General features: G+C 36.4%; 1 protein-coding gene across 1 annotated transcript in view; it reads left to right on the top strand.

Moving 5' to 3' along the window:
* Cdc20b (cell division cycle 20B) overlaps nucleotides 1-18,891 on the top strand; it is a 63,890-nt gene that overhangs the window by 36,150 nt on the left and 8,849 nt on the right. Inside the window, exons 6-9 of the mRNA XM_004848678.3 lie at nucleotides 895-1,011; nucleotides 11,236-11,429; nucleotides 13,072-13,166; nucleotides 14,862-15,087. Coding sequence (XP_004848735.1) covers nucleotides 895-1,011; nucleotides 11,236-11,429; nucleotides 13,072-13,166; nucleotides 14,862-15,087 — 632 coding nt within the window. The remainder of the gene's footprint in view (nucleotides 1-894; nucleotides 1,012-11,235; nucleotides 11,430-13,071; nucleotides 13,167-14,861; nucleotides 15,088-18,891) is intronic.

Here is an 18,891-nt window from a genome sequence, read left to right as displayed (position 1 = left end):
ACCATATATATCTTCCAACCTTAGTTAAGTCTAGGAGGGTTTTTTTGATTCCTTGGGTATTGACTTAAAACAAAAAATTTCATGATACTTTATTAGTAGACCTGCATATTTCTAGTAAGCTTGTAGTTCTGTCCAGAACTGCAGGTGTTCATTGCTAACACTGAGACAGGAATTTATGAGTAACAATTTGGTTTCTTAATAGAATATTGTATGACACTCTCATGTTTTATCAGAAACCATTTGGTCACGGAGATCACAATCACCTAAATTCTCTTGTTTTCTGACAATTATTATCATTATCAGTTTGATCATAAACTAAGTGGGTTGGTGATGAAAAGACAGTGGCCTATGGTTTGGACTTAGTGGAGTCTTTTGGTGAGAACTTAAAACAAAAGATATGATTCTGATCTCAGATAGTCATGAATAAAATTAACCAGAAGTAGTAACTTGATGTGCTTTGGTACACAAATAATGAGAGAAAAAGCTAGAATCAATGAACCAAGTATTTATTGACAAAGACTCAGAATAAGCCTTAAGTCTATAAGGTATGAGTACATGTGATGGAGATACAGATATGTAAAACTCACTTTGATTTTAAAATCTCAAATGACTGAATAAATATTCAAAGCATAATGTAATAGCTCTGTGTGTTCCCCATAAGGCCTGTCATCTATGTTTAGGTCTAACACTCATGCACTTTTAATTAGAAACTGCCACTGAATAATTTTTGATATTGTTTAATACTGAAGTCCTCTTTATTTCCTTTCCTTCCTTATTGTTTGTACTGCACTCTTATAATGACTATTTTCTTTTTTGCTCCGTGATATTGTAGTATTCATAAGAATAAATATTATATTTTCTGAATCATAGAGATATGTAAACTGTTTCTTGTAGGCTGCAGAGATGGAGTCAGAAATGAATCCTTCCATCTTAAAAAGTTCAGAGATGTGAACTATCCCATATGCCAACCAGAGGTGAAGATTCATCTTACTGGCCTTCGAAATGACTACTGTAAGCTATTTTGAATTGAGAAGTTGCAATGACAAAGTGCATCTAGTGTTCTGGTCTAAACTTGAAATTTTATTCTGTTAGAACCAAATAGCCCTGTGTCTCATGTACAGAGGATGTGCCGTGCAACAAAGTTTAATGTAGTTGGCTTTTCCTTGTGCAAATTTCACATTCAGGGATGGGTATTGTTGGTGATGGGGCATGAGAATTGTTTCTTATAAATACATTTTTGTTTTACTGTATTAGAGTGAACTGTAGTAATGAGGGTCATTCTCACCATATTTTAAACATGAATAAATCCAATCAATTAAACAATTACACTATAATGAGTCTTCTTGCTATGTGCCTAGCTTGTAATCTATGTAATTAGGGCAACAGCACTAACTCACATGAAACTTATACCAAGATACCAATGTAGAAGCTAAATAATGAATTATGGGGCATCATAAGCTGTAAGGAATATAAGAAGCTCAGTGATCTCTGGAATTGTCCACAAAGATTTTGTCAAGATATTCAAACTTAAGCTGGGTCTTGAAAGATGGTAAGATTTATAAAAGGGTAGAAGGAGAACAGAGAGCATTTTTGGCTCTGTTAGTAAGTAGCATGAGCAAAGGCAGGATGTTGGTAATTAATGATAATGCAATGAGAAAATACATTGGGTACTCATGTGTAGATAGTGGATGCAGATAATAGAGAAATTCAAAGTCAGGTGTAGAAATTTAGATTTGTATTGAGAGTTGTTGACCTAAGAGATATATCAAAGGAAAATTCGTAGCAAATTATGCAGAATGCAGTTAGTAGGCAAGAACTACCAAAGATTAAGATAGTCCTATTAAGATTAAGATAGGCTTGTTTCTCTTCCATGAGTAAAAATATGTGGCAAGAGGAATGAATTTAAGATTACACCTTTTTGAGGCAGTAGAAAGCAGGTATCACTAGGAAGATTGGTTGGTGGGGACGTGGTTTGGGGAGGGAAGATTATTTTTGAAATATTAGAGGGAGTTATCAGACATGAAGAAGTTCAGGAAATCATTAGAATGAAGGTGGTAGTTAAAAGATAGGATGAACCAAAGTGTAGGCTGGATGATTATGGTTAAAGGCAAGGGCCAACCTATGTGACTCTGGGTGAGGGAGAGAGGAGCAGAAGAAAAGGAAACAGCTACAGAAAAATGAGCAAAAGAAGCAAAATTACTAAAGGGAATAATTCTCTATATTCTATTCTATTCTATTCTATTCTATTCTATTCTATTCTATTCTATTCTATTCTATTCTATTCTATTCTATTTATTTGAGACAGGGTCTCACTGTGTAGTTCAGCCTGGCTCTGAATTTGCTATGTAGCCTAGGCTGACCTTGAACTCATAGTGATCCTCCTGCCTCAGCCTCCCAAGTATTGGGATTCCAGGAGTGCCACTACACCTGTCTACCTTCCTACTCTTCAAGCTCCTTCTTTAAGAGAATTTTATTTTTATTTTTATTTTTTGTTTTTTGGTACCAGGGATCAAACTCAGGACCTTGCACTTGCGAGGCAGGCAGCGGAACCACTGAGCTAAATCCTCGACCCTACTAAAGAGGATAAATTTCAAGAAATGTTAAAAAAAACCCCACAACACTCATATTAAAAATAAATAACTTGTGTTCTTACTTTTCTTTCAAGCTCCTTTTCCTCCCTTCTCTTGATAGCAAAACATGTCAGAAATTTTATACTCACAATTTCCCATTTCTCTCCCTACATTGCTTTTTTTTTTTTTTTAGACAGAGTCATGGTATGCAGTCCAGGGTGGCCTTGAAATCACTAGGTAGCCTAGGCTGGCCTTGAGCTCATGGTGACCCTCCTGCCTCAGCCTCCTGAGTGCTTGGGATTTAGGCATGGCCACCACACTCAGCCTTCTCCTCATTGTCTTGAGCCCACTGCAGTCAGGTTGTCTCACCATTCTTTTGAAACTGCTAATCCAAACATCACCAAGGAACCTCTCATTATTAAATCTATCAGTTATTTCTTAGATTTCATTTACCTAAATCTGTCATTCACATTTGAGAAAGCTGACCAATTCCTCCTCTTTGATATATCATTCTCTGTTTTTTTTTTAAATTGACATGTAAACCTAGTTTTATATTCACTTTTTTTCCGGATCTTTTTTGTTGGTGTGCCTAAGGCTTATTTCTTGGACATCTTTTCAACTTCTATTTTAACCGATTTATTATTTTTGGTTATGTTTTGTATTGTGTTTTTAGTTGTTGCTCTATGTATTACAATATAATTTAAATATTTCAAGGGTACTTAATTACTGTTGTGCTTTTTATACAAGACATCTATAAAAATATTGTAGTGACATAGTTCTCTCTAACTTCATGACTTTCTTAGTTTACTATAACCTTTACTTTAAAAGGTAAAATTTAAAAAGCATTTTAAATTTCTTAGGAGGAAAAGGATGGTCCTTTATATTAACCCAGCTATTCACCAATTTTACTGTGCCCTTTCATATTGACGATCCCAGTTTCTCTCTTACATAATTTCTCATTAGCTTCAAGAGCTTCCTTTACCATTTCTTGCTGTTAAGATTGTTGGCCAGGACTTTGCTTAGATTTTTCATTTTCCATGTCATGATGTTTTGATTGGACATGGAATTTGGGGTTGGAAGATTTTCCTTCCCAACATTTTAGAGATGTTGTTCTATTGACTTTTGACCTCTGATGAGAACTCTACAGTAAACCTTGTTCTTCATGCTTCTAAGAGTTGCTTCTGATTAGACTTGTGCTCTTTGGATATTATTCTACATGTACCTAGGGGCTATATTCATTTTTTTTTCTGGTGCTGGAGGACCAAACTTAGGACCTTGAGCTTGCAAGGCAGGTGCAGTGCCACTGAGCTAAATCCCTGGGCCTCTATTCATTTAAAAAAATAATTCAATGATTTTTGTTGATCTATACACCTGTTCATTGACTCTTTTGTCTATCATTTGCATTTTGCTATTGAGAATTTTTCAGATGTTCTATTTTCAGTTTTAAAATTTTCATTTTATGATTTTTTCTGACTTCTGTTTCTATTTTAATATTTGGTTTTATAGTGTCTATTTCCTGTATATGGAAAATTTATTTTTATATTTTTCTTCTGGGTTTTCTATCTTTTTATTAATTTAAGCATGTTTTTCCTTGTCTCATGGAGAATTAATAGCTGCTTTAATATCTTTGTCTGATAATTCTTTTTTTTCCTTAAATTCTTTTATTGGTACATTTTAGGTATACAGTACACTTACATTTCTCATTAGGAACTTGTACCTTTACATGATGCATCTTGGTCCTTATTTTTTCCCCGTTCCCTGCCCTCCCTTCACCCCCTCCACCCTTCCCTATTTACAAAGACTTTGTTTCCATTTTTTCCATTTCTCATCATTTTTCCTTTCCCTTCTTTCCTTTCCCCTGCCCCTCCCACTTCCCCTACCCCTTTTGACCTTTTCTTCCTATTTTGCACTATCAATTATTCATTTTAATCATTGGTACATTTTAGGTGTATAATATAATGACATTCAACATTGGAAATTTGCACCTTTACATAATCTCTCTTAGTTCTTATTTTTCACCCTTACCCAGCCCTCCCTTCAACCCCTCCATCCCTCCCTATTTACAAAGACTTTGTTTCCATTTTTCCATTTTCTCATATTAATTCCATTACCTTCTTTCCTTTCCCCTACCCCCCCACTTCCCCTTCCCATTTGCCCCTTTTCTTCCTATTTCACCTTATCTATTATACCTTTTAGTCCTTATTCACACTTTCAGTTTCTCACACTGGAGAAACTATTTGATATTTATACATGTGTGTTCTATTTATTTCACTTAAGAGTATCCCCTCAATGTGCATCCATTTAGTTATAAATGTCTCTAATTTCTCATTTTTTATGGCTGAGTAGTACTCCATTTTATAAAAAAACCACATTTTCTTTATCCAGTCTCCAGTTGATGGGCATTTGGGCTGCTTCCAAGTTTTAGCTATCACAAACTGTGCTGCTATGAACATGCGTACACATATATCACTGTGATATGATTCTTTTAATTCTTTGGGGAAGATCCCCAGGAGTGGAATAGCAGGGTTAAATGGGACTTCCAGTCCTAGTTCTTTGAGGTATCTCCATAATGATTTCCATGGTGGTTGCACCAGTCTACACTCCCACTAGCAGTGGAGCAGGGTTCCTCTTTCCCCACAGCCCCACCAGCATTTGTTATTGGTTGATTTCATGATAGCAGCCATTCTTTCTGGAATGAGGCGGAATCTCAGCATTGTTTTCATTTGCATCTCTTGAATGACCAGTGAGGTTGAACATTTTTTCATATGTTTATTTGTTATTTCTACTTCTTTGTGTGAGAAATGTCTGTTCATTTCAGATGCCCATTTTTGGATTGGGTCCTTAAATTTGGGAGGTCTGATCTTTTTAAGTTCTTTATAGATTCGAGATAGTAGGCCTTTGTCTGAGGAATAGCAGGTGAAGATTTTTTCCCACATTGTGTGTTGTCTCTTCACACTGTTGGTGGTTTCTCTTGCTGTGCAGAAGCTCCTTAATAAGAAGAGATCCCACTTCTTGATTGTTTGTGCTATTTCGCAGGCAACTGAGGTTTTGTTTATAAAAACTTTTCCTACACTAATGTTTTCAAGAGTTCTACCTAACCTCTGTTCCAGCCAGTTCAGCATTTCTATTTTAATATTTAGATCTTTAATCCATTTGGATTTTAGTTTAGTGCATGGTGAGAGATATAGGTCTCATTTTAGTCTTTGGCAAGCTGAAACCCAGTTTTTCCAGCATCATTTATTAAAGAGGCTATTTCCTCCAGTGAGGGTGTTTGGCTCTTTTATCGAAGATAAGATGGCTGAGTGTGTCTGGAGTTGTTTCTGCATCTTCTAATCTGTTCCACTGGTCCTCAGGTCTGTTCCTCTGCCAGTAGTATGCTGTTGTTATCATAGTAGCTTTGTAGTATAGTTTCAAGTTGGGGATTGTGATGCCCCCTGGCATGTCTCTGTTACTTAGAATTGCTTTTGCTATTCTGGGTCTCTTCTTGTTCCAAATGAATTTTTGGATTGTTTTCTCAAGGCCCATGAAGTATGCTGCTGGGATTTCAATTGGGATTGCACTGAATCTATATAGCAATTTTGGAAGTATGGCCATTTTCACTATATTAATCCTTCCTACCCAGGAGCATGGGATGTCTTTCCACTTTCTGATATCATCTTCAATCTCTCTTTTCAGAGTGTTATAGTTTTCAGAGAAGAGGTCTTTAATTTCTTTTGTTAGGATGATTCCTAGGTATTTCAGTTTTTCATGCTATTGTGAAAGGAATTATTTGGCCTATTTCTCTCTCAGTGAGTCTGTCATTCGTGTAGAGGAAAGCTATTGATTTTTGTGTGTTGACCTTGTATCCAGCTACTTGATTGAATTTGGTTATTAAGTCTAGAAGACTTTTGGTGGAGTTCTTGGGGTCTTCTATATAGAGTATCATGTCATCTGCAAATAATGACAATTTGACTTCTTCATTTCCCATCTTTATTCCTTTTATTTCTTTCTCTTGCCTAATTGCCATGGCTAATGTTTCCAGAACTATATTGAAGAAGAGTGGTGATAGTGGACATCCTTGTCTTGTTCCTGATTTGAGTGTGAAGGATTTCAGTTTTTTACCATTTAGTATGATATTGGCTGTTCATTTTTCATAGATGGCTTTTATCAGATTGAGGTAGAGACCATCTATTCCAGTTTTTGTAGGGTTTTTATCCTAAATGCATGTTGGATTTTGTCAAATGCTTTTTCTGTGTCTATGGAGATAATCATATGGTTTTTGTCCTTGGCTCTATTGATATAGTGTATTACATTGATTGATTTGCATATGTTGAACCATCCCTGCAGCCCTGGGATGAATCCCACTTGATCAGGGTGTATGATCTTCTTGAAGATCTTCTGCATTCTATTTGCCAGTATCTTATTAAGGATTTTTGCATCTATGTTCATTAGTGAAATTGGCCTACAGTTCTCCTTTTTGGTTGGGTCTTTCTCTGCTTTGGGGATCAAGGTGATGCTTGCTTCGAAGAATGAATTTGGGAGTATTGCTTCCCTTTCAAGTTCATTGAAGAGTTTCAACAGTCGTGGCAGCAGTTCCTCTCTAAATGTCTTATAGAATTCAGCAGTGAAGCCATCAGGGCCTGGGCTTTTCTTAGTTGGTAAGTTTTTAATTAGGTTTTCAATTTCATCAGTTGATATTGGGTTGTTTAGAATTTTTAGGTCTTCTTCATTCAACTTTGGTAATTCATATGTATCTAGGAATCTGTCCATTTCTTCTATGCTTTCCATCTTATTGGAGTATAGGTTCTTGAAGTAGGTATAGATGATCCTCTGGATTTCTGCTGGGTCTGTTGTAATTTCACCCTTTTCATTCCTAATTGCATGGATTTGGGCCTTTTCTTTCCTTTTTCTGACAAGGTTGGCTAAGGGTTTGTCAATTTTGTTGATTCTTTTGAAGAACCAACTCTTTGTTTCACTGATTTTTTTGTTTCATTCTCTTAGTCTCCATTGAATTGATTTTTGCTCTGATCTTTATAATTTCCTCCCTTTTTATCACCTTTGGGTTTATCCTGCTCTTCTTTTTCTAGAAGCTTGAGGTTCAGCATCAGGTTGTTTAATTGGGCTCGCTCTGTTTTCCTAATATGAGTATTCACTGCTATGAATTTCTCTTGTAAGACTGCTTTCATTGTATCCCATAGATTCTGATATATTGTATTGTCATTGTCATTTAATTGAAGGAACTGTCTGATTTCTTCTTTAATTTCCTCTGTGACCCATTGGTTATTCAGAAGTGTGTTTTTCAATTTCCGTGCATTTATGAAATTTTTGCAGTTTCTTTTGCTATGGATCTCCAATTTCATCACACTATGCTCTGATAATACACAGGGGAGAAGTTCAATTCCTTTTCACTTACTTAAACATGTTCTGTGTGTGAGTATGTGGTCTATTTTGGCAAATGACCCATGTGCAGCTGAAAAGAATGTGTATTCTGATTTGTGGGATGGAAGACTCTGTAAACATCTGTTAAGTTCATTTGTTCAAGAGTTCGATTGAGTTCTAGTATTTCATTACTTATTTTTTGTCTAGTTGATCTATCTATTTGTGACAGTGGGGTGTTGAGGTCCCCCACTACAATTGTATTAGTGCATATATGACTTTTCATGTCTGTTAGTATTTGTTTTATGTAGTTGGGCACACTAGTGTTTGGTGCATAGATATTTATGATTGTCATCTCTTCCTCTTGGATTCTTCCCTTTTCAAGGATGTAGTGTCCTTCTTCATCTCTCTTAATTAGTGTTGGTTTGAAATCTACTTGATCTGCCAAGAGGATAGCTACTCCTGCTTTTTTTCGGGTTCCTGTCGCATAGAGTATTGTTTTCCACCCTTTACCTTTCAGTCTATGAGTTTCCTTTTGAATTAAGTGTGTTTCTTGTATGCAGCATATTGTTGGATTTCGCTTCTTGACCCATTCTGCCAGTCTATTTCTTTTGATTGGTGAATTGAGACCATTAACATTGATGGTTATAACTGAAATGTATTGACTTATCCTTGTCATGACTTTTTCTTTTTGTTGGATTCTCCCCCTTTACATTTAATTTCTTTTCATGCCTGATGGATTCATTCTGCTGGGCTTCCTGGGCTTGAGATCCTCATTGTCTGTTCCTAGGATATTGTCGAAAATTTTTTGGAGTGCTTGTTGGTATTGATGAAGTTCCTAAGGTGCTCTTTGTCATGAAAGTATCTTATTTCTCCATCCATTTTGAAAGATAGTTTTGCAGGGTACATCAGTCTGGGTTGGAGGCTGTTTTCCTTTAGGGCTTGAAATACATCACTCCAAGCTCTTCTTGCCTTGATGGTTTGTGTTGAGAAGTCTGCTGTGATTCTGAGTTTCTCTAACTGCTTGTAGAACTTTGTTCTTCTGTTGGGTTTCTGGAATCTTAACAATTATATGCCTATGTGTAGATTTTGGGAAGTTTTCTGTGAACAGTTTTTTTATGTCATGTGCACTCTCTCCTGTTTCTTCGTTGACTCCAATCAGTCTTATGTTATTCTTCTTTGCATAGACTAGCAGGTGCTGGATTGATTTATCATGGTCCCTTACAATTTTGAAGCAATGTTTCTTTTCCTGGTCACTAATTGCAATCTTATCTTCTATATCTGAAATTCTGTCCTCACATTGGCTCATTCTGCTGTGTAGACTTTCAATGGAGTTTTTCATCTCCTGGAAATCTGTTTGCATCTGTGTTATGGATTCCATTTCTTTCCTATGTTGGGACTCCATCATGTTCCTGAGATCCTCTCTAGATTTATTAATCATGTCTTGCACTATGAGCACAATTTCTGGTGTTATCTGAGAAATTATTTCTTATTTCATTTTTTCCAGATCCTCTTTTGTTGCCAGTTCAGGGAGTCCAGGTGGTTGAGTATCAGAGTGTTCCCTTTTGGGTTTCTGTAGATGATCTGGAAGTTTGGTTTTGAGACTTGTTTACGTGTCTTCTCATTTTGACTGGGGGCGGGGTGCTGTTGGTGCCTGCGGGGCTCACCTCCTCCGAGCTGGGAGCAGTGGAAAGGTGGCCGAGAAGCTCCTACTTCTGGGCTGGGAGGGGTGCAACGGCAGCCCAGAGTCCCCTTCCTCTCGGCTCGGCTCGGAGCGGTGCAACAGTGGCCTGAAAGCCTCTCCCTCTGGGCTGGGAGCGGTGGAATCTGCTAATTCGTATATCTAGGTAATCTTAGAGTTACAATCTATTGATTATATTTTCCCATTACATATATCCACCAATTTTGAATGTGTCCTGGAAATTATACATGCTATGTTGTATTCACTCTGGATCCTATGGAGAATGTTTATTTTTTTTCCCTAGTTAGGCTCACACCTTAATTTATCTTGCTATCTGTGGGTTGTGTTTTAAATCTTTGATCAATTTCTTAAGCTTAGACTATGCTGGTTTGGGTCTGTCTCCCCTGTGTGTGGACTTGAGTCGAGGCTGAGAGTTGTATAATATTTCAAATCTCTGTTCATTTGTCAAAGCTTTTTCTAGGCTACTCTGAGTCTCCCTTGCACTTACATGGTTGAGGGAATGGGCTGAAACATGTGTGAGCTTGTATACTCATGGTTAGCAGACACCTCTTTCTGGATCTCTTCCCTCACAGTTTGGCCACTGCAACCGCCTTTCCATCGGTTCTAACTAGAAAGGTGGTTTTCTCTCTACTAGAGTCTTGGGGGCAAGTGCCTCTTGACTGGTACCTGCCTTCAGGGCAAAGCCAGAAGGAAAAAAAAAAGGTAGGAAAGTCATTCCTGGGCAGATTGCTTCTCCATGTTTTGATGCCCTGACTTAGTTTACCTCCTTTTACTTATGTTCCAGGGTCTTTGGGTATCTGCTTTTTATATTTTGTTCAAAGTTTGTTATTATTATTATTATTATTATTATTAGTGAGAGGGATGCATTGTAGGGGTTTAAGTCACTATAATGGAACTGGTGTGTGTTTTAGCTTTGTACTGGTATATATCAGTTGGAATAAGAGTTTCTGTCATAAGAAATAAGATAGGGTAAATTTTAATAAATGGTTACACAAACATGATTTCTCTTAGCAGTCAGAATTCTTATTATGACAACATAGAGTAAGTTATTAGCTTCTAGGTAACATAAACGAGGCAGCATTATCTCTAGATTTATTGGTGGTGTTTTTAGTTACAAGTGATGGTAGCATTTTGTATATAGATAAGCTAGGTCCAAAGATGTTTCCATAATAATTATTTACTTTTACTTTTCAATCATCTGTTAGATGAAGTCCATGTATCCTAATAATGGAAGATGAATCTACCAAGCTTTTAGAATATCTCTAAATAAGTGTATTTTGAGCATAAATGATAAAAATTATTGCTTATTAGACTGTGAGTCTGTAACCAGATTCTATTCCAGTTTTGAGTTTTGAATTTCTAATGATCTGCTTGATGATTCTATTTTCCAGCTGACCTTGGCAAGAGATTGACTTTTTCTTCTATTGTATGAATAAGTTGTTTACTGAAAAATGTTTTTGTGTGGCTGTATAATTATCTTAATTTGATATGCTTTTCTTTAAAAAAAAATTTTTTTTGGTACCGGGGATTGAACTTAGGACCTTTCACTTGGGTGACAGCCGCGGCACTACTGAGCTAAATCCCTGGCCCAATGTGCTTTTCTTATAGATCTGAATGTTCTAGACTGGAGTTTTCAAAATCTTGTTGCTGTAGCCCTTGGATCTGCTGTATACATCTGGAATGGAGAAAACCACAGGGTTGAAAAAATAGATTTAAGTCTCACTTGTAATTATGTATCTTCTGTGTCCTGGATAAAAAAGGGAACATGCTTGGCAGTTGGCACCAGCGAGGGAGAAGTGCAAGTACTGGACAATTTATTTTCTCAGAATGTTTCCTGTGTAATTACTAGATAACTAAGATTGATTTTTTTTTTCTGGTACTGGATATTGAACTCAGGACCTTGTGCTTGCAAGGCAGGTGCAGTGCCACTGAGCTAAATCCCTAGCCTTAAGATTGAATTCTTTTTGTTACCAGGGATCGAACTTGGGAATTTGTGCTTGCAAGGCAGGCAGCAGAACCACTGAGCTAAATCCCTGGCCCCAAGATTGATTTTAATAATATATTAATATACGATCTAGAGAAACTAGATTAGATGTTATCTCTGATGCTATGGGAAGTGAGGAGAGATACCCTTCTGCTCCTTCCATGGTATTTTATGAAGAGTTAAGGATACAGTACTCTGTTTTTTCACCACAATCTTAGTTTTTCACAATTATTTCATTTGTTGTATAAAAAAAACTTTTCTCTCCAACTAACGTTGGGTTTGTAACTCCAGTTTTGGAACTTTTGAGAGAGGATGATATCCTCTAGTTCCTTCCCCTGAAGCTGTAATTAGGAGTAAAGCTATAGAAATAGCGAAATAGATCTTTTGCAAAAGGGAAGGGAGCAAAGAAATGGAGAGAGGGGTGAAGGAAGGGAGGGAAAGGGAAGGAAAAGAGAATTAAGATGTGTTGTGTCCAGGTACCAACTCCCTATGAAGAATGTAATCATGATATTACAAGCATGTACAGTAGTAATAAAAAAATAAAAATTGAGAAAAGACAAAAACAAGAGTGGAGCTGTACAAAATGAGTGGATTTCTTTTTGATAGTCTCTCTAAGATGAGGATTTATCAAGTTTTCATCAATGTATCTAATTTCTCATGTGTCACTGTTATTATTTATTATTTATTAGCTGTAGTGTAGACAATACTGCCATGTACTAGATGATTTAGGAAGACCCTGGATCATTCTCACTGCTTTCTTACCTTTGCCAAGAATATTTAATGCTATGAAAGACATGTCACGATTTCTTTTTATACCAAACTTCTTGTTTCTCATATAGGTCAGAATATAATCTCTAGCTGATAGGAATGGGGTCTCTTGGCAGTAAACTGAATTTCTGAGTCTTGGAAATGTTCAGGTACTTAAATTTTATTCATAGAGATTAATATAAAAGTTTTGGATTTTGGAGTATTTTGATTTGGGAATGTGCAACTGGTAAAATTCTATATAAATACTCCAAAATCTGAAAAACTCCAAGTCTGAAACACTTCTGGTCCTGGAATTTCAGGTAAGAAATACTCAATCTGTATGTTTGTTGGTAACTTTTAAGTGAGTTTCCAAGCTTGAAATTCCCAGTTTTCAAGGATCAAGAAGTTTGATAATGATTCTCAGTCCTTAGTTGTATGTTGAATTCATCTGCGAAGCTTTAAAATAAACACATTCCCAGCTCTACTGCACCAATTAAATAAGAATTGCTAGCCATAGTGTTTCATAAACTCCCCCAAGTGATCCTAATACACAGTCAGAACGGAGAACTGTTGGTTAGCATTAAAGGTTCTGAGTTTTCATTTAGCTGATAATGGATTGGCTACATTAAAAGTAATCAGCTGTCAGATCTTTGAGAAGATAGTGGATTATGAAAATGCCAATGCTATATAACCCTGCTTGTTCATTTTTTCAGTTATGGGATGTCGTAACTGAAAAGCGGCTGAGAAATATGCAGGGTCATTTGTCAGTAGTTGGGGCCCTGAGCTGGAATCACTATATCCTTAGCAGGTAAGAAACATCTTGTTTGAGCCAATTGTGTTTGTATCACCAATTGATTATGGGAACTGAGTAAGCAGAACTGTAATATTTAAAAATGATAGCAAGATGAAACAAAATAGGACATTAGAATACTACAGAATATGTTAAGCTTTCTGGGCCAATTTTCCAATTTACAGATTTACCACGTCAGAGTTGGGAGGACCCTCATAGATTATCCCATTCAGTGGTTCTCAAAAGTGCATCAGAATCACCTGGAAGTCCCCTTAAAACACAGAGCACTGGCCTTATTCTTGGATTTCCTGATCTGCTAGGTCTTAGGGAGGCTGATACAGTAATTTGCATTTCAAATTTCCCAAGTGATGCTAATAATGTATCACTTTGAGAATTACTGGTGTAATTTTAGTGCTTTTTAACCAGAAAAGCTAAATGACTTGTTTCTATGATCCTGCATTACTTAAATACTTATTACTTTTACTAACAGTCATTCATATCTGTATTGTATCTCCTAAGATAGATTTCAGTTAGATAAATCCTAAAAACTTTTACAATTTCTTTACGTGGCTCAGCTGTAAATTGGGAATTTTAATACTTGTGTTTATAGAACAAACTTAACCACTTAGTTGTTGCAGTTAGGTCAATTCTGTACCTAACTTCTTTTTCCAGTCTGCACTGTTAGAGATTAGTTTCATTATCCGTGAAGAACATAAGCAGATCCTTTCTTATAATAATATTAGCTATTTTGGACTGCTCTCTGCCAGGCACTGTGCTATATTTTTTATGTGCACAATCTTTTTTAATCCCCGCAATAACACTGTAATGTGGTTTGTCTTCATTTTTTTTTTTCCACATGAGTAAACTGAGACACTAGATTGAAGTTACATGGTTAATAAGGGACAGAGTCAGGATTTGAACCCAGGTAGTCTGGTTTTAGAGCCCATATTATTAGAGTGCTATTCTGTATTGTGCATAGTCTAAAAATGAAACTGGACTTCAAGAAATTTCAGAAATTTTTGTAGAAAGTTATTCCTTAGAGAACATAAAATTATTCCCAAAAGAGTTAACTATCTTTGAAGAAGTGGTAGAATTTTTTAAATCATTTTTTTGGATTTAAATCACAGAGTAAATAGAAACCTTATCCACTGATTTTATTTGAATCCTAATGCAGTTTTCTGTAACAGTTTTAAATTCCTTTTACATATTAGTAACACTGGCAAAAACTAAGAATCTGTAATTTAACAGGAACATACCTGCTAGAAAAGGAGATAATAAATATCTATGTGTAGTGTTTACTATAAATATACACTAAAACCATTTCATTGAGATAAAATGAAACATTCCAGAAAAAGTAATATTTTCTAGATCCAGTACATAAATTACTACCTGAGACAATCTACTAGTCTTCTAAATTTATCTTTTCCATGGCTATCTATATCATTTTAAGGTCATTAGAGACATCTATCAAAGGACACTTTTCAATTCCAGATTTGAAACTCTGCTGGAGAAATCTATTTCACTTATGAAATGAGTCATCGAGGTAGAATACTCCATTCTTGTTAACCCAAGGAGTTTCTATGCATATTTAGGTCTTTAAGTAGTTTTCCTTTGAAGTGTACTGTCCTCCGTGTTGTCAATGCTTGTGTAGCAGTAGGGATTATTATTATTGTTATTTTTGTCATGTAAACCTGCCTCTTTACTCTCACGTAGTGGGTCAAGACTGGGCCGTGTTTATCATCATGATGTTCGTGCAGCCCAGCATCAAGTTGGAACACTTTGCCACAAGCAAGCTGTGTGTGCTTTGAAGTGGTCACCAGATGGCAGGCTGCTCTCCAGTGGCTGCAGTGATGGACTGCTGACAATATGGCCCCATGATCCAGGTGCCCATGCACAGGGCCAATCACTAAAAGTCATATCTCAATCGACAGCTGTCAAGGTAAGAAATCCAATAGCTTTCTGGGTTTTCTTTTCTCAGAGATCACCATGGATCCTTTACATATAAAAAGAAAACTATTAAATCAATATTTTGAGATTTTTCTTTCTCAAGAATTTATTTTAGATTTTACCATCACTCTCCTAAAAGACAATGCTGTTTGTATTCCTCATGTGTCAGATTTTTTGTTTGTAGGTACTGGCCCAGTAGCTCTGTTTTTTTAAAAAAATATTTAGAATATTAAGAATCATATTAGGTCCAAATTCTTATTATTAATGACTTAAAATTGGGGAAAATGTACATAAAATATTCTGTCTGCAAAAAAAATACAAAACAAAATAAAGCAAAACAAAAAATGGGTGAAAAACCTAAACTAAGCAAAGGTAAGTTACATTCTTACATGCTTTGTTTTTATCATTTTTATTTTCTTCAATTTTGATTTTCATTAGTACATTTCAGAGTGGGGAGTTGGTACATGTATCTAACATGTCTTAATATTTTAAAAAACTCTTCCTTTCTCCTCCCACCCTCTCCCTCTATCTCTTGATCCCTCTTCCATTTGTGAAAAATTTATCTTCTTATTTGCTATTATATATATTTTACAGTAGCACTTTGGTTCACAAACTTAATTCTTTCAATGATTCTGGTCATAAACTGAATTGGGCAAGAACCAAATCAAATTTCTCCATAAGGTCAACATTGAACCTAACCATTGAATTTGAATAGGTTCTCCTGCTTTTGCACAATTAATGTGATCTTTGCTGTTGTATGCATGCTAATAATTTGTCAAACCTTGGATGGGGCAAATTGGCTCCATGCTGAGAGAGAGGGGTCTTCGTGTCGGCTGTGGCAAGTGTGCCATACATTTGCCTCCACTAGTATAAACACTAAGACAAACCAAATATTAACATACAGAAAATTCCACTAAATGCTACTATACCTCTACCGACAATAGAACAGTATTCAGCAGTAATAGCATAAAATTAAGTATCTAAAGATTCATAAAGCTTACTGGTTGTACTAGTAAAGATAGAGAGGATAAAGAATGGTAGAATTAAGCATGAAAAATTAGTCAGTGGAAGATGAGAAAGGGGAGAGAAAAGTGAGACAGGATTCTATTGAGGAGTAAAAGGAAATTAACAGTATAAAATTAAATTAACAGAAAAGAACAAACTAGAAAAACAGAAAAGAAAAAGCAGAAAGCAAAATGAAGAAAAGAAAGAAAAATAAGAAAAAGGTTAAAAGGAGAGAAGACAAAAAGAAAATGGGGGCCGGGGATTTAGCTCAGTGGTTCCACCACCTGCCTCATAAGTGCAAGGTTCCAAGCTGGATCCCTGGTACCAAAAAAAAAAAAAAAAAAAAAAAAAAAAAAAAATGAAATAAAAGCCCCAAATCCCCAAAAAAACCAATGAAGAAAAATGAGAGAAAAAATAGTCTAAAAAATTCCTCTGTATTTTTGAAGGAGTGGTTTCTTTCCAGGATCTGCACTTTTGGAATCCAGCACGTCATGATTTTCTTCACCTAGCTTTAAGGCCTATGAGTGTTTTAACTGTTCCCCCTGCTCCAAGTGCCCCGCTATCCTGTCTGTATGTGACAAACTGTGGCAACCATCTATGCTGAGGTGGGTCCTTGCTCCTGTTCATAGGTAGGAAAAGCATTCAGACCACTGGTCTCTGCTGAATGTAAGTCACAGAGTGGAGTTTCAAGCAGACTGTTGGCCTTAATGCCAGCACTTACAGATGCAGTCACTTCTGGAAGCCACACTCACTGGGCTTGTTTTTTCACTGTGGAAGGCAGAGCCTATCTTTCTCAGCCTGAGATTTAACTTCTTAGAGGGTCTATGTCTAGCCCGTGAACAATCCATGGCTATCTCTTATGACTGACTGTCTTATAGCCAGTCCTGTGGGAAGGTAATACTGGAAACACTGAAGTGGAATTATTCTGTAGTTGTTCTGTGGCTCAGCCTTAAACAATTAATCCATTTCCAAAAGACCACCTGATTAAACAGTCTCTGGCAAATGGTAAGCACTGCACTGGTTTTCTCCTCCAATTCTAGCCTGCTGTGAAGCAGTCACTTTCAGAGTAAAACTCTATGCTAGTTTTGTAGTTTATAATAGCTGTGGGCCATTCTTGGGGCTAGTGCTGCTGGCCAGGTTCACAATTTCTCCTTGGTTCTGCTGGCCCACCAAGCTTACCTTCTCTCCCTGGGCATTGGCCTCATCCATGGTCAGATTGGTCAGTGTGTACCCCTGATTCCCCATGCTGAAGGGAAACAAAATGCAGAGCCAAGATGGAGTTGGCAGATGGATGGGGCCAGGACATAGAATCCATGGGTGTGAAGTTGGTTGGGGACCAATGCCTGGCTCCATTGTCCACGAGGTATGGCTCTGTTGTCCAGATACTTCTTGTTGAAAAACAATAAATTGGCCTACTAAATGAAAGTCCTCTTCACTAAGAGTCTCTGGAACCCAGATCAAGCCAAGCCTTCAGGCAGCTAAATACATGAGGAATCACAACAATAGTCATTATGTATATCTCTTTGCCTTCACCATTAACTAGAGAATTCATGTAACTAAAGTAGACTTCAGAGGCTGACATCTGTATTAGTCTTCTCATGGTGTAGCTTTTATTCTTGCCCAAACTGCTTGTATCTAGTAAAAGCTAGTTGGAAATAGGGTATTTAAGAAACTGATTATTAATAAATATAACAGATACTAATATTTATCATATAAAAAATTGAGATCCATGAACTCAGGGGATTTCTGAGCCTTATAAAATTGAATGCAAGATTTTATGTTTCATAAAATAGCCTTCTTTCCAGCCTAGTCAATGGTGTAGGTGAATGGTTACTTGAAAAAGATAATTAAAGCAGGTAACTATAAAGTATGATTCATATATAAGTATTTTATTTTGACTGAAAACATATTTACCATATTTCTTAAACTGTATATTCATTGACCATATAAAGCCAACTTTTTTACTTTGAATGTAGTTTGGCTAATTAGAGATCTTGGTCTTTCTGGTATAAACTATAACCACATTTAATTGTTAAAGGTTCTATTTATGATATCTATGCTAATTATCTATTGATATGTAATAGATAACTCCAAAACTTAGTAGCCTAAAACAAAATTATTTTGTAATTTTTTATGGATTCTTTGGGTCAAGACTTGGGAAAGGCCTGTCTGAATAGTTTTGGCCCAAGGTTTCTCATGAGGTTGCAGTCAGTGATGAAAGCTGAAAGGGCTGGGGTTGGACCACTTGTTGACCAGCCAGGCATTCTTCCCTCTTCATGTAATTTCAGAGCTTCTCCACATTGCTTGAGCTTGGTTGGACTTTTTTACAACATGGCTTCCTTAAGCCTTTGGGCATCTGGGCAATTGGCCCAGTGCTTCAGAGAGCAAGGTGAAAGTTGCTGTTAATAACCTAATTCAAAATTTACATAGTGCCACTTTCACCACATTCTGTTGATTACAAATTAGTCACAAGTCCCCCCAGATTCGAAAGGAGAGGAGTTACATTCTACTTCCTAATGGAAGAAATGGGCAAAGTCCTAGATGTATGGTTGGATGGTGGATAGTGTTGCAGCTGTTTTTGGAAAATACAGTTTGTTACAATCTTTAAAGTAGAGCAAGAACCTAAACCTACTCATGAAGGAATCAGAGCACCATGTGAATGTTATTACAATTTTCCTCATTTTTAATAGCTAGCTTGGAAGAAATTATTACACTCATTTGATGCTGTGTTATAAAAAGATATAACTGTTAGGAAAATGTTATGTCTACACTTTTGAACCTCGGAATTTAT

Source organism: Heterocephalus glaber, unplaced genomic scaffold, assembly GCF_053883595.1.
Source record: "Heterocephalus glaber isolate CG9 unplaced genomic scaffold, H.glaber_assembly_v1.0 deba00001538, whole genome shotgun sequence".
Taxonomy (NCBI): Eukaryota; Metazoa; Chordata; class Mammalia; order Rodentia; family Bathyergidae; genus Heterocephalus; species Heterocephalus glaber.
Note: the sequence above shows the minus strand (reverse complement) of the source record. Positions and strands in the feature narration are given on the sequence as shown.